Here is a 13,332-nt window from a genome sequence, read left to right on the forward strand (position 1 = left end):
TGCAACCATTCTACGGGTTTTTACCTGCCGCTTTCATGATGTAAGGGAGGCTGAAGACATGATTATCACCATTATTGGAGTATATGGGATATTACACAGCTCATGTCACCCCTCCAATGCTCTTTAGGCTCTCCCATCCCATGTCCTATCTTAGGTAGGATTGTGTTTCCCATGCTGGGCAGTGTCTATTTCATAGGGGAGCAGCAGAGGAAATATTTATAATTCTTCATTTTACCAATACGAGAAAATTATAAGACTTGTGAACTTCAGCAAGTCCCACGACAACGTCCGATGTGATGTCCGTCCAATTATTCCTTTGATGCCTGTGTATTTGTACTGCTGTTCTTACTCTTCTGATGGAATATCCTCGGCTTGTGCCTGCTCCTACTGGCGGCAGTCCATATTCAATGATAATCTCCCTTTTCTGTGAATGATTACCAATTCCTTCATGAAGTTTTGCTGAAAATTACGTTCATACCTTGTCATCTATTGTATTGTAGAAAAAGTTCATGAAATGGAGAAGGAGCACCTAAATAAAGTGCAGACTGCAAATGAAGTTAAGGTATGTGATTATTAGACATATCTGTTATTTATATTGCTATATAAAAGGCTTGGAATGATTATTACATTTGCTACCCGGTTTCCTTTAGTTAGTAAAATCGCACTAAGTTCCTGTCTTTAATCTCCATTTAATTTTTTAGACCCTGTTATAAGCAATTTTCAGGCTGCTTCTAGTTTCAAACTTTTCTATTGTGATTATTTTCCTCCCATTAATACATATTGGATGTGAGACCTTGTGCTTCCAGGATCCCTTGCCTTCAGCAGCTCTTTTCTATCAGGAATGCTCAGTTCCTGGACTGTTTTCTCCTTTTACATCTCTTGAGGGAGCATGTGCTTTCCTACCTGTCTACAGCCTTAGACCTATTGGGAATGGCTAGGCAATTGATGATCTTTTTTACACTAGTATACCCTACATTTCTAAAGCCAGGAGCCTCAGATCTGATATTTTCAAGAAGGCTTTAAGAAAACTGGATGTAAAAACAGGATTTTTTGGGTTGCTTACCATACAATCTGTTTCTCGGAGCCTTCATTGGGGGACACAGAGACCATGGGTGTATGCTGCTGCCACTAGGAGGCTGACACTATGCACAAAAAAAGGTTAGCTCCTCCTCCGCAGTGTACACCCCACCGACCGGCAGGAAGTTCCTCAGTTAGTGAGAAAGCAGTAGGAGAAGTAACAGAATAGATTGAAAACAGAACAAACAACTCAACTGTAACAAACCGACAAACATAAGAACAGGAGTTGTAGAACATGGGAGGGTGCTGTGTCCCCCAATGAAGGCTCCGAGAAACAGATTTTACGGTAAGCAACCCAAAAAATCCTGTTTTCTCATTCGCCTTATTGGGGGACACAGAAACCATGGGACGGCCCAAAGCAGTCCCTGGGGTGGGAAACAAACTTCAATCAGGCCAGTGGACTCGCCACCGCAGCCTGCAGAATCCTTCTACCTAGGCTGGCGTCCGCCGAAGCGTAGGTGTGGACCCTGTAGAATTTCACAAAGGTGTGAACCGATGACCACGTTGCAGCCTTGCAAAGCTGCAGCGCGGAAGCTCTGTGGCGCACCGCCCAGGAGGCACCCACCGCCCGGGTAGAGTGCGCTCTGATCCCTGGAGGGGCCACTCGATGCTTGACCCGGTATGACTCCAAAATTGCCGATCTGATCCAGCGCGCAATAGTGGCCTTTGAGGCTGGGTGATGAACAGAGTCTGACTTCCGCAAGGAATTCGTCCGGGCTAGATAGACTCTCAATGCCCTGACTAGGTCCAGCTTGTTCAAAGACCGCTCCCGAGGGTGAGCTGGGCTCGGGCAGAAGGATGGCAGAACAATGTCCTCATTGAGGTGAAACGAAGATACCACCTTCGGAAGAAAAGAGGGCGGAGGCCGCAGAACTACCTTGTCCTGATGAAGGACCAAAAAAGAGCGGCAAGAAAGTGCCGCTAATTCCGACACGCGCCGGATGGAGGCAATGGCCACCAGAAAGGCCACTTTCCAAGAAAGGAGGGAAAGGGAAACGTCCCTGAGAGGTTCAAAAGGAGGACCCTGCAGAACCTGAAGAACCAAATTAAGATCCCAAGTATCCACGGGAGCTCGGTACGGAGGAACCGTGTGAGCCACACCCTGGAGGAAGGTTTTGACCTGGGGCCGGGAGGCCAGCATTTTCTGAAATAAAATGGACAGTGCCGAAACTTGACCCTTCAAGGAACTGAGAGCAAGCCCCGCATCCAGCCCTGCCTGAAGAAACGCCATAATAGAAGGGAGCGAAAAAACCAAGGGCGCGATGTCATTGGCCTCACACCAGGAGAAATAGGCTTTCCAAGTACGGTAATAGATCTTCGAAGAAGGCGGCTTTCTGGCGCGGATCATGGTATTAATTACCCGATCAGAGAATCCTGCCCGTCTCAAAACCTCGGTCTCAACAGCCACGCCGTTAAATTGAGCGACCGAGAATTGGGGTGGCAAATCGGGCCTTGAGACAGCAGATCTGCCCGTCGGGAAGCTTCCAGGGGGCGTCCGCGGGAAGGTTGACAATGTCTGCGAATCAAGACCACCTGGGCCAATTCGGGGCGATGAGGATGACTGGAATCCCCTCTGCTTTGATTTTCTTCAACAACTTGGGAAGAAGAAGCAGAGGAGGGAACAGGTAGGGGAGCACGAACTGTGACCAAGGGACGGCCAGAGCGTCGGCGCCCACTGCCAGAGGGTCCCGAGACCTGGACATGAATTGTGGGACTTTCCTGTTGAGGCGAGATGCCATGAGGTCTACATCCGGGGTTCCCCACCGACGGCAGAGCAGATGAAACACCTCCGGATGTAGGGACCATTCCCGTGCCGCGAGACCCTCGCGGCTGAGGAAATCGGCGGCCCAGTTGTCCATGCCGGGAATGTGAACCGCGGAAATCGTTGGAACAAAGGTCTCTGCCCATTGAAGAATTCTGGACACTTCCGCCAGGGCTGAGACACTCCGTGTCCCCCCTTGGCGGTTGATATACGCCACCGCTGTGGCATTGTCTGTCTGAATCCTGACAGGCAGGCCCTTGAGGCGCCTTTCCCAGTGGACGAGAGCTAGATGGATCGCCTGTATCTCTAGGACATTGATCTGCAGAGCTGATTCCTGAATCGACCATCGACCCTGAACAGTGTGATTGCGGAACACTGCACCCCAGCCGATGAGGCTGGCGTCCGTAGTGACAATCTGCCAGTGAACGGGAAGAAAAGACCGCCCCAAGAGAATGAGGGGAGGCGTCAACCACCAGTTGAGAGACCGCCTGATCCGGCAGGAAAGGCGAACCGGACGATCCAGAGACAGAGCCGACCTGTTCCACCTGGACAAAATGGCCTGCTGGAGTGGCCTGGCGTGAAATTGGGCAAAGGGAACTGCCTCTATCGCCGCCACCATCTTCCCCAGGACCCTCATGGCTGTCCTGAGGGATGGAAATCGTGTGATCTGTAATGATCGCACGCCCTGCTGCAGGGAAAGAATCTTGTCTTGTGGGAGAAATACCCTTGACCGACGAGTGTCGAACAGAAGGCCCAGAAACACAAGGCGTTGAGTAGGGACCAGACAGGACTTTTTCCGGTTGACGATCCACCCAAAACTGGACAGGGTGTCTAGAACGATCGCCACACTTAGGCGGGCCTGTTGAAAGGAGGGAGCCTTGATCAGGATATCGTCGAGGTACGGAAAAAGAACGAGACCTCTGATCCTCAACAAGGCCATCAACGCCGCCATAATCTTCGTGAAGACTCTGGGAGCGGTGGCGAGCCCAAAAGGAAGCGCGACGAACTGGTAATGTTCGTGAAGAATCGCAAACCGCAGGAACTTCTGATGTCCGGGAAATATGGGCACATGTAGATAGGCATCTTGGATGTCTATGGAACCCATGAATTCCTGCTCCTCCATGGAAGCAATTACCGAGCGAACTGACTCCATCCAGAAGTGGCGAAGGCGAACTCTCTTGTTGAGTAACTTGAGATCCAAGATGGGTCGAACTGTCCCATCCTTTTTCGGCACCACAAACAGGTTTGAATAAAACCCTGTGAAGCGTTCCGATTCGGGAACGGGCACAATCACCCCGGAACTGAGAAGAGAGGCGATAACCGAACCCCGGGACCAAGGCCGGATCCCTCGGCGGACGGGATTGTAAGAAACGATCCCGTGGAAGAGAAATGAACTCTATTTCTCGTTCGCCTTATTGGGGGACACAGAGACCATGGGTGTATGCTGCTGCCACTAGGAGGCTGACACTATGCACAAAAAAGGTTAGCTCCTCCTCCGCAGTGTACTCCCCACCGACCGGCAGGGAATTCCTCAGTTTAGCTTAGTGTCAGTAGGAGGTGGACACGGGTCTTTCATTAGACCCATATCTACCTCGTTGTGTGTCGTTCCTTTTCAGGTTCCGGAGGGATACAGTGTGAAGTCACAGCTGTACTCCCACAAAGAGACTGAGTACGGCGTGTACTGCCACCCCGTATCCTCATAGGTCTCTACGGCAGGACCAAGAGCTTAGCACGGGTGCGTGCCAACGATCCAGATGGTCCTCGCTCCCCGTCTCCCACCCACTCGCCCACCAGAGCCTGTCGGTCTGGATGAGACGCGGACACTACAGAAGACAGACAGCGTGGGATATTGAGGTACCAGAAGGGGCCTTTCCTGGCGTTTTCCCCCCCGCCTTCAGTCCTGGGCCCAGCAGATGGCAACGGCGCTCTGCAGAGCGGTTGCCGCGGCAGCGCTGCGGGACCTCCGCGCCGCCCGGCACTGACAGGCGGCCGCCGCTATTAATTTAGGCCCCGGCTTCATTTCGGGCTTTCTTCTGCGTCGCGGCCACGCCCCCCGCCCCTTTCTTCTAAGCGGGCTTCTCTCCCGCCCGTCCCAGGCCCTCCCACCGCCTCCTTCTTGTACCCCAGCCTATTCTTGGCCAGCGGGCGGTGCCTCCTTCAGCCAGGCAGTTAACGCCGCCCTCCTTCTTCCCCTGGAAGAGCGCGTTCTCCCATTCCTCTCAGGCGGTCGCCATCTTCCCAGCCTGTCAGCCGGACGCAGTTCTGTCAGCCGGATATCGCTCTCTGGGCCCGTCAGCCGGATTTCGCTCTGACCTGCAGACAAGCCGGATAGCATTGTCTCTGGGGACACCGGACTGTGAGTAGCGCTGCATCTGCAGACTGACACCCTCCTCTGCCTTCTGTGCCCCAACCTTCCGGCACTACCTCAGTTATCACTATGTCTAACTCTAAATCTGATCGTGCCCGCTCTACGGCTCCCCCCTGCACTCTAGTCAAGTACTATGCGTGCTCTTCTTGCAATCGCAAACTTCCCTCAGGTCAGTCCACTCCCCTCTGCCTGGACTGTAGCAATCCAATTCAGCCTGACGCCGCGCAGGAGCCATCTATGGCCCCATGTGAGAGTGAACCCCCATTCCTGGCTGGGCTTCATCTCTTTCTCAATCAGTGGCAGACCTCACCAGGGTGTCTCAGTCCCTGGTAGCCGCTCTGGATAAGTTGCCCCTGGACACCTCTACAGGGTCCAGCAGGTCTCAAGAGATTCCGTCTCTGAGTCAGCCAGCGTTAGTCGCAAAAGACCCAGGCAGGATCTCCAGCCGGAATCCTCCCCTCGTCCCATCTCACCGCATAGTCCGTCTCAGCAGCCTCCTTCCCGGGCCTCCTCTCCCGAGTCAGGTGAAGCGTTCTCGGACAGGTCTTCTGAGGGGATTTTAGAGCTGGATTCGGACCAGGATGCGAACATGAAGGTTACGGTGCAGAACCTCATTGCAGCGATTCACCAGACCTTTGAGATTGCTGACCCCCCTGCGAAATCCTCAGATCAGGAGGTTTCGTTCAGACGGGCGGAAACACCCTCCAGGGTATTTCCTTTCCATTCCGAGTTTGGAAAGATTTTTACCAGGGAAAGACAAGATCCGACCAGACGCTTTCAAAGAGGAAAGCGTCTCGGCGTACTGTACCCGTTTGCTAAAGAGCTCACGGACAACTGGGCTGCTTCTCCCTCGGTGGACCCACCCGTGTCCAGACTTTCTAATAACACGGTTCTCCCGCTTTCAGGCGTGGCGGCTCTAAAGGATTCTAATGATAGGATTATAGAATCCCTAGCTAAGTCCGCCTTCGAAGCGGCGTCAGCGGCAGTATGTCCAAGCTTTGCTTCGTCTTGGGCAGCAAAAGCCATAACGACTTGGGCAGAGGATCTTCGTCAGGGCATCCTAGATAAAGCACAACCAGAGCGATTGGCCGATCTCGCCAATCAGATTTCCCATGCGGGGGATTATCTGCTTTCTGCTTCTTTGGATGCGCATCCTGCGCCGTTCAGGCGGCAAGCAACGTTGTGGCAATCTGACGTACAATTTGGCTCAAGGCCTGGCAGGCGGACTTGTCTTCTAAGAAGTCTCTTACTAATCTGCCTTTTCAGGGAGTATGCCTCTTTGGATCCCAATTGGACCAGATTATTAAGGACGCCACCGGAGGCACGCGTTCCCTTCTCCCTCAGTCTAAGCCTCGCAGACCTCCACTAAGGCGTCAGTTTCGACCCTTTCGGGCTTTCCGCCGTTTCAATACGGCGGAGAACCCATCCAACCAACAAAGACCACAGGCGCGCCAAGATAGAAAGAAAGTTTCCTTCAGACCCACTCCTTCCTGGCGATCCCACTCTTCCCAGGGCAGACCATCCAGATCCAGGTCTGGACGGTCTACATCTGCATGACTATCGTCAGACTCCCGAGGGTCCCTTCCGATTGGGAGGTCGACTTCTCTTCTTCAGGGACGTTTGGCTGGCCTCAGTAGAGGACGCTTGGGTCAGGGAGGTTGTATCGTCAGGATACAAGATAGTTTGTTTCTCTTCCACCGAATCGTTTCTTCGAATCCCGTCCTCCAAAGGATCCAGCCTTGATTCCGGGGTTCTTTACGGCCATCACCTCTCTCCTCAGTTCCGGGGTGATTGTGCCCGTTCCCGCCTCGGAGCGGTTCACATGATTTTATTCAAACCTTTTTGTGGTGCCGAAAAAAGGCGGGGCGGTCCGACCCATCTTGGATCTCAAGCTTCTCAACAAGAGAGTACGCCTTCGCCACTTCCGGATGGAGTCGGTTCGTTCGGTAATCGCTTCCATGGAGGAGCAGGAATTCATGTGTTCAATAGACATCCAAGATGCCTATCTACATGTTCCCATATTCTCCGGACATCAGAAGTTCCTGCGGTTTGCGATTCGCCAGGAACATTACCAGTTCGTCGCGCTGCCCTTCGGTCTCGCCACCGCACCCAGAGTCTTCACGAGGATCATGGCTGCGCTGATGGCCTTGTTGAGGATCAGAGGTCTCGTTCCTTTTCCGTACCTCGACGATATTCTGATCAAAGCTTCCTCTTTTCAACAGGCTCGCCTAAGTTTGACGATCGTCCTAGACACCCTTTCCAATTTCGGGTGGATCGTCAACAGGAAAAAGTCTTGTCTGATTCCTTCTCAGCGTCTTGTGTTTCTGGGCCTACTGTTCGACACGAGTCGGTCAAGGGTCTTTCTTCCACGAGAGAAGATTCTTTCCCTGCAGCAGGATGTACGATCGCTGCAGACCACACGATTTCCGTCCTTCCGAACAGCTATGAGGGTCCTGGGAAAGATGGTGGCGGCGATAGAGGCAGTTCCCTTTGCCCAATTTCACGCCAGACCTCTCCAGCACGCCATTCTGTCGAGGTGGAACAGGTCGGCTCTGTCGCTGGATCGCCCTGTACGTCTTTCATGCCGGGTCAAGCGGTCACTCAACTGGTGGTTGACGTCACCTCTTATCCACTTGGGTCGGTCTTTTCTTCCCATTCACTGGCAGATTGTAACAACGGATGCCAGCCTCCTCGGCTGGGGTGCAGTGTTCCACCATCACACTGTTCAGGGTCGTTGGTCGACTAAGGAATCAGCCCTGCCGATCAACGTCCTAGAGATACGAGCGATCCATCTGGCTCTCGTCCACTGGGAGAGGCTCCTCAGGGGCCTGCCAGTCCGGATTCAGACAGACAATGCCACAGCGGTGGCATATGTCAACCGCCAAGGAGGGACACGGAGTGTCTCAGCCCTGGCAGAAGTGTCCAAGATCCTTCAGTGGGCAGAGATTTCGGTACCGACAATCTCCGTGGTACACATTCCCGGCGTAGACAACTGGGCCGCTGACTTTCTCAGCCGCGAGGGTCTCGCGGCAGGAGAGTGGTCCCTACATCCGGAGGTCTGTCTTCAGCTCTGCAGTCGTTGGGGAACCCCGGACGTAGATCTGCTAGCTTCTCGCCTCAACAGGAAGGTCCCACAGTTTGTATCCAGAGCTCGAGATCCTCTCGCAGTGGGCGCCGACGCTCTGGCCATTCCTTGGTCACAGTTCGAGCTCCCCTACCTGTTTTCTCCCCTGCCTCTTCTTCCCAAGATCAAAGCAGAAGGAATTCCAGTCATTCTCATCGCCCCGAATTGGCCCAGATAGGTCTTGGTTCGCGGACATTGTCAACCTTCTCGCGGACGCCCCCTGGAAGCTTCCAGACAGGGCAGATCTGCTGTCTCAAGGTCCGATTTGCCACCCCAATTCTCGGCCGCTCAATTTAACGGCGTGGCTGTTGAGACCGAGGTTTTGAAACAAGCAGGATTCTCCGGTCGTGTAATTCATACCATGATTCGAGCCAGGAAGACATCATCTTCCAAAATTTACTACCGTACTTGGAAGGCCTATTTCACTTGGTGTGAGGCCAATAACATTGCGCCTATGTGCTTTTCGCTCCCTTCTGTTCTGGCGTTTCTTCAGGCAGGGCTGGATGCGGGGCTTGCTCTCAGTTCCTTGAAGGGTCAAGTTTCGGCGCTGTCCATTTTATTTCAGAAGACTTTGGCCTCCCGCCCTCAGGTCAAAACCTTTCTTCAGGGCGTGGCTCACACGGCTCCTTCGTATCGAGCGCCCGTGGATCCATGGGATCTTAATCTGGTTCTGGTTCTGCCGTCCTTCTGTCCGAGTCCAACTCATCCTCGAGAGCGGTCCCTGAACAAGCTGGATCTGGTCAGGGCAATGAGAGTCTATCTGTCTAGGACGTCTTCCTTGCGAAAGACACTCTCTTTTCATCATTCCAGATGGGGCGCGGAAAGGTCACCCGGCTTCCAAAGCTACTATTGCTCGCTGGATCAGATCGGCAATTTTGGAGTGGCCTCCGGGGATCAGAGCGCACTCTACCCGGGCAGTGGGTGCTTCCTGGGCGGTACGTCACAGAGCCTCCGCGCTGCAGCTTTGCAAAGCGGCATCCTGGTCTTCGGTTCACATGTTTGTGAAATTCTACAGGGTCCACACCTACGCTTCGGCGGTCGCCAGCCTAGGTAGAAGGATTCTGCAGGCAGCGGTGGTGAGTCCACTGGCCTGATGGAAGTTTGTTTCCCACCCCAGGGACTGCTTTGGGACGTCCCATGGTCTCTGTGTCCCCCAATAAGGCGAACGAGAAAACAGGATTTTTGGGTTGCTTACCGTAAAATCTGTTTCTCGGAGCCTTCATTGGGGGACACAGCACCCTCCCATGTTCTACAACTCCTGTTCTTACTTTGGTTGATTTGGTTACAGTTGAGTTGTTTGTTCTGTTTTCAATCTATTCTGTTACTTCTCCTACTGCTTTCTCACTAACTGAGGAATTCCCTGCCGGTCGGTGGGGTGTACACTGCGGAGGAGGAGCTAACCTTTTTTGTGCATAGTGTCAGCCTTCTAGTGGCAGCAGCATACACCCATGGTCTCTGTCCCCCAATGAAGGCTCCGAGAAACAGATTTTACGGTAAGCAACCCAAAAATCCTGTTTTTGTATCCTGTTGATACAACCTCTGACCCAAGCGTCCTCTACTGAGGCGAGCCAGACGTCGCTGAAGAAGAGAAGTCGACCTCCCAATTGGAAGGGACCCACGGGAGACCGATGGTAGTCATGCGGATGTAGACCGTCCAGATCTAGATCTGGACGGTCTTCCCTGGGAAGAGTGGGACCGCCAGGACGGAGTGGGCCTGAAGGAAACCTTCTTTCTTTCCTGACGTGCCTGTGGCCTCTGCTGGTTGGAAGGGTTTTCCGCCGTATTGAAACGGCGGAGAGTCCGAAAGGGACGAAACTGACACCTTGGAGGAGGTCTGCAAGGCTTGGAGGGGAGAAGAGAACTCGTACCTCCGGTAGCGTCCTTAATAATCTGATCCAATTGTGATCCGAAGAGACGCACTCCCTGAAAAGGCAGATTGGTCAGAGACTTTTTAGAGGACAAGTCCGCCTGCCAGGCCTTGAGCCAAATTGTACGTCGGATTGCCACGATGTTACTTGACGCCTGAACTGCGCAAGATGCGGCATCCAAGGAGGCAGAAAGCAGATAATCCCCCGCATGGGAAATCTGATTGGCGAGATCGGCCAAATGCTCTGGTCGTGCCTTATCCAGAATGCCCTGCCGAAGGTCATCTGCCCAAGTGGATATGGCCTTTGCTGCCCAAGAAGAAGCAAAGACTGGACATACCGCTGCTGATGCCGCTTCGAAGGCAGATTTTGCTAGAGATTCTATGATCCTATCATTAGAATCTTTTAGCGACGCCACACCTGACAGCGGAAGGACTGTATTATTAGAAAGTCTGGACACGGGAGGGTCCACCGAGGGAGAAGCGGCCCAGTTGTCCGTGAGCTCTTTAGCAAACGGGTACAGCACGCCGAGACGCTTTCCTCTTTGAAAGCGTCTGGTCGGATCTTCTCTCTCCTTTGTAAAAATCTTCCCAAACTCAGAATGGAAGGGAAACACCCTGGATGGTGTTTCCGCCCGTCTGAACGAAACCTCCTGATCTGAGGATTTCGCAGGGGCGTCAGCGATGTCAAAGGTATGGTGAATCGCGGCAATGAGGTTTTGCACCGTAACCTTCATGTTCGCATCCTGGTCCGAATCCAGCTCTAAGACCCCTTCCGATTCCGAAAGCGCTTCGCCTGACTCGGGGGAGGAGGCCAGAGAGGGAGACTGCTGGGGACTATGGGGTGAGGTAGGACGAGGGGAGGACTCCGCCTGGAGGTCCTGCCTGGGCCTCTTGCGACTGCCGCTGGCTGGCTCAGATGGGACGTCCTGAGACGTGCTGGGTCCAGCCGAAGCTCCCAAGGGCAACTTGTCCAGAACGGCTACTAGGGACTGAGACACCTTGGTGAGGTCTGCCACTGACTGTGATTGAGAGGAGGCCCAACCCGGCATGGGGGGCTCACTCGCCCCTGGGGCTATGGATGGCTCCTGAGCGGCGTCGGGCTGGATTGGATTGCTACAGTCCAGGCAGGGGGAGTGGACTGACCTGAGGGAAGTTTGCGATTGCAGGACGAACAGGCAAAGAACTTCACCAGAGTGCTAGGGGGGGCCGCAGAGCGGGTACGATCAGACTTGGCGTTGGACATAGTGAAAAGAGAGGCAGTGCCGGCCGGTTGGGGGACAGAAGGCAGAGAAGGGTGTCAGTCTGCAGGTGCAGAGCTACTCACAGTCCGGTGTCCCCAAGGGCGACGCTCTCTGATCTGGCTGCAGGATGAGGCCAGGCCAATCCGGCTGAAAAAAAACCCAGCGACCGAAATCTGGCAGGGAATGAGGTCCGGCTGGCAGGCTGAGAAGATGGCGACCACCAGGGAAAGGACGCGCTGCCAGAGGGAGAAGAAGGGCGGAGCTCGCCGCAGAGATCCCCTTAGCACCGCCCGCTGTCCAATAGCAGGCTGGTGTGAGGCAAGGGGGCTGGGAAGGCCTAGGACGGGCGGGAGAGAAGCCCGCTTAGAAGAAAGGGGCAGGGGGCGTGGCCGCGACGCAGCGGTAGGCCCGAGATGAAGCCGGGGCCTAAATTAATAGCGCCGGCCGCCTGTCAGCAGGGGGTCGGCGCGGAAGACGCGCCACAACACCGGGCAGAACAAGGCCCGAAAGAACAGAGGCCTTCATGGATGCGGCGACCGTGGGGAGAAGCGGGCGCGCAGGCCCTACCGTGGTCCCCTGGCGACCGCCTTAGGATGAAAACGCCGGGGGACCGCTAGACCGCATACTCACCCAGGCCGGGGGCCACAATAAAGGTACCTGAGAATCCCACGCTGTCTGTCGTCTTTATGGAATCCACGCCTCGTCCAACCATCAGGCTCTGGTAGGCGAGATGGTGGGAGGCGGGGGGCAAGGACTGTCCGTATAGCTGGCACGCACCTGTGCGAGGCTCCTGGTCCTGCCGCGGAGACCTATGAGGATACGGGGTGGCAGTACACGCCGTACTCATAGTCTCTTTGTGGGAGTACGGATGTGACTGTTCACTCCGTATCCCTCCGAAACCTGTAAAGGAATGACGCACGACGAGGTAGATGGGGGTCTAATAAAAGACCCGTGTCCACCTCCTACTGACACTAAGCTAAACTGAGGAACTTCCTGCCGGTCGGTGGGGTGTACACTGCGGAGGAGGAGCTAACCTTTTTTTGTGCATAGTGTCAGCCTCCTAGTGGCAGCAGCATACACCCATGGTCTCTGTGTCCCCCAATAAGGCGAACGAGAAAGTTCATTTTGTTGGCGATTCATAGAACAAGTTTGTAGACTAAGGGCTGGCTCACACGAGCCTATAACATGACCACTATCGGGCAGCTCAGATCGGTGAATTTTTTTATTTTCTTATGCCAATTCGATATGAGAAAACAATCGCAGCATACTGCGAGGCTCACACGGACCCCTACAAGTCTATGGGTGCGTATGAAACATCGGACCGCTTTCAGATGTCATCCAAGTGCAGTGCTATTTCCATGGATGCTGGCAATGGAGAAATTACTTTGTCTTCTTCTCACTTGTATTACAATTCTCTCATGAGAGAGAGCCTGAGCACAGTGCGCGGACTGTTTGATCCAAGGATCAAACTCAGACAGTTTGATCTGAGAGTATTTGCATAATCGGTCCGATTCTCTTGGACCCCGGCTTTTAAAACATGCATTTTTATTGTGGTTGTTAAAGGAAACCTGTCACTAGTTTTGTCATATATCAGCTAATACGATCACCTTATTCAGCTCCTGTGCTGCATTCTATAAATGCTTTCATAACCTCGACTCCCCCTGTATACACCACAAAACCGATAGGTGTCCTTTCTGTGTTCTCTATACCTCCTCCCAATTGCTTCTCGCTGACCTCCTGCTTGATTGAGGTGGATGACTTCTCCTGTGTCATTCATATTGACAAACTAAATTTTTGCACCTACGCTGAGAAATCGCGCTGGCATACTATGCTTTGCCCTACTACGGGCAGAGCCGAAAACATAAAAGCACACGCAGGAGGAGTCATCCACGT

General features: G+C 53.6%; 1 protein-coding gene across 1 annotated transcript in view; it reads left to right on the plus strand.

The window, feature by feature from the left end:
* KIF5B (kinesin family member 5B) overlaps positions 1–13,332 on the plus strand; it is a 120,820-nt gene that overhangs the window by 88,328 nt on the left and 19,160 nt on the right. Inside the window, exon 18 of the mRNA XM_073581688.1 lies at positions 501–562. Coding sequence (XP_073437789.1) covers positions 501–562 — 62 coding nt within the window. The remainder of the gene's footprint in view (positions 1–500; positions 563–13,332) is intronic.

The sequence above is a fragment of the Dendrobates tinctorius genome, unplaced genomic scaffold (assembly GCF_039654945.1).
Source record: "Dendrobates tinctorius isolate UK_male_01 unplaced genomic scaffold, ASM3965494v1 ptg000070l, whole genome shotgun sequence".
Taxonomy (NCBI): domain Eukaryota; kingdom Metazoa; phylum Chordata; class Amphibia; order Anura; family Dendrobatidae; genus Dendrobates; species Dendrobates tinctorius.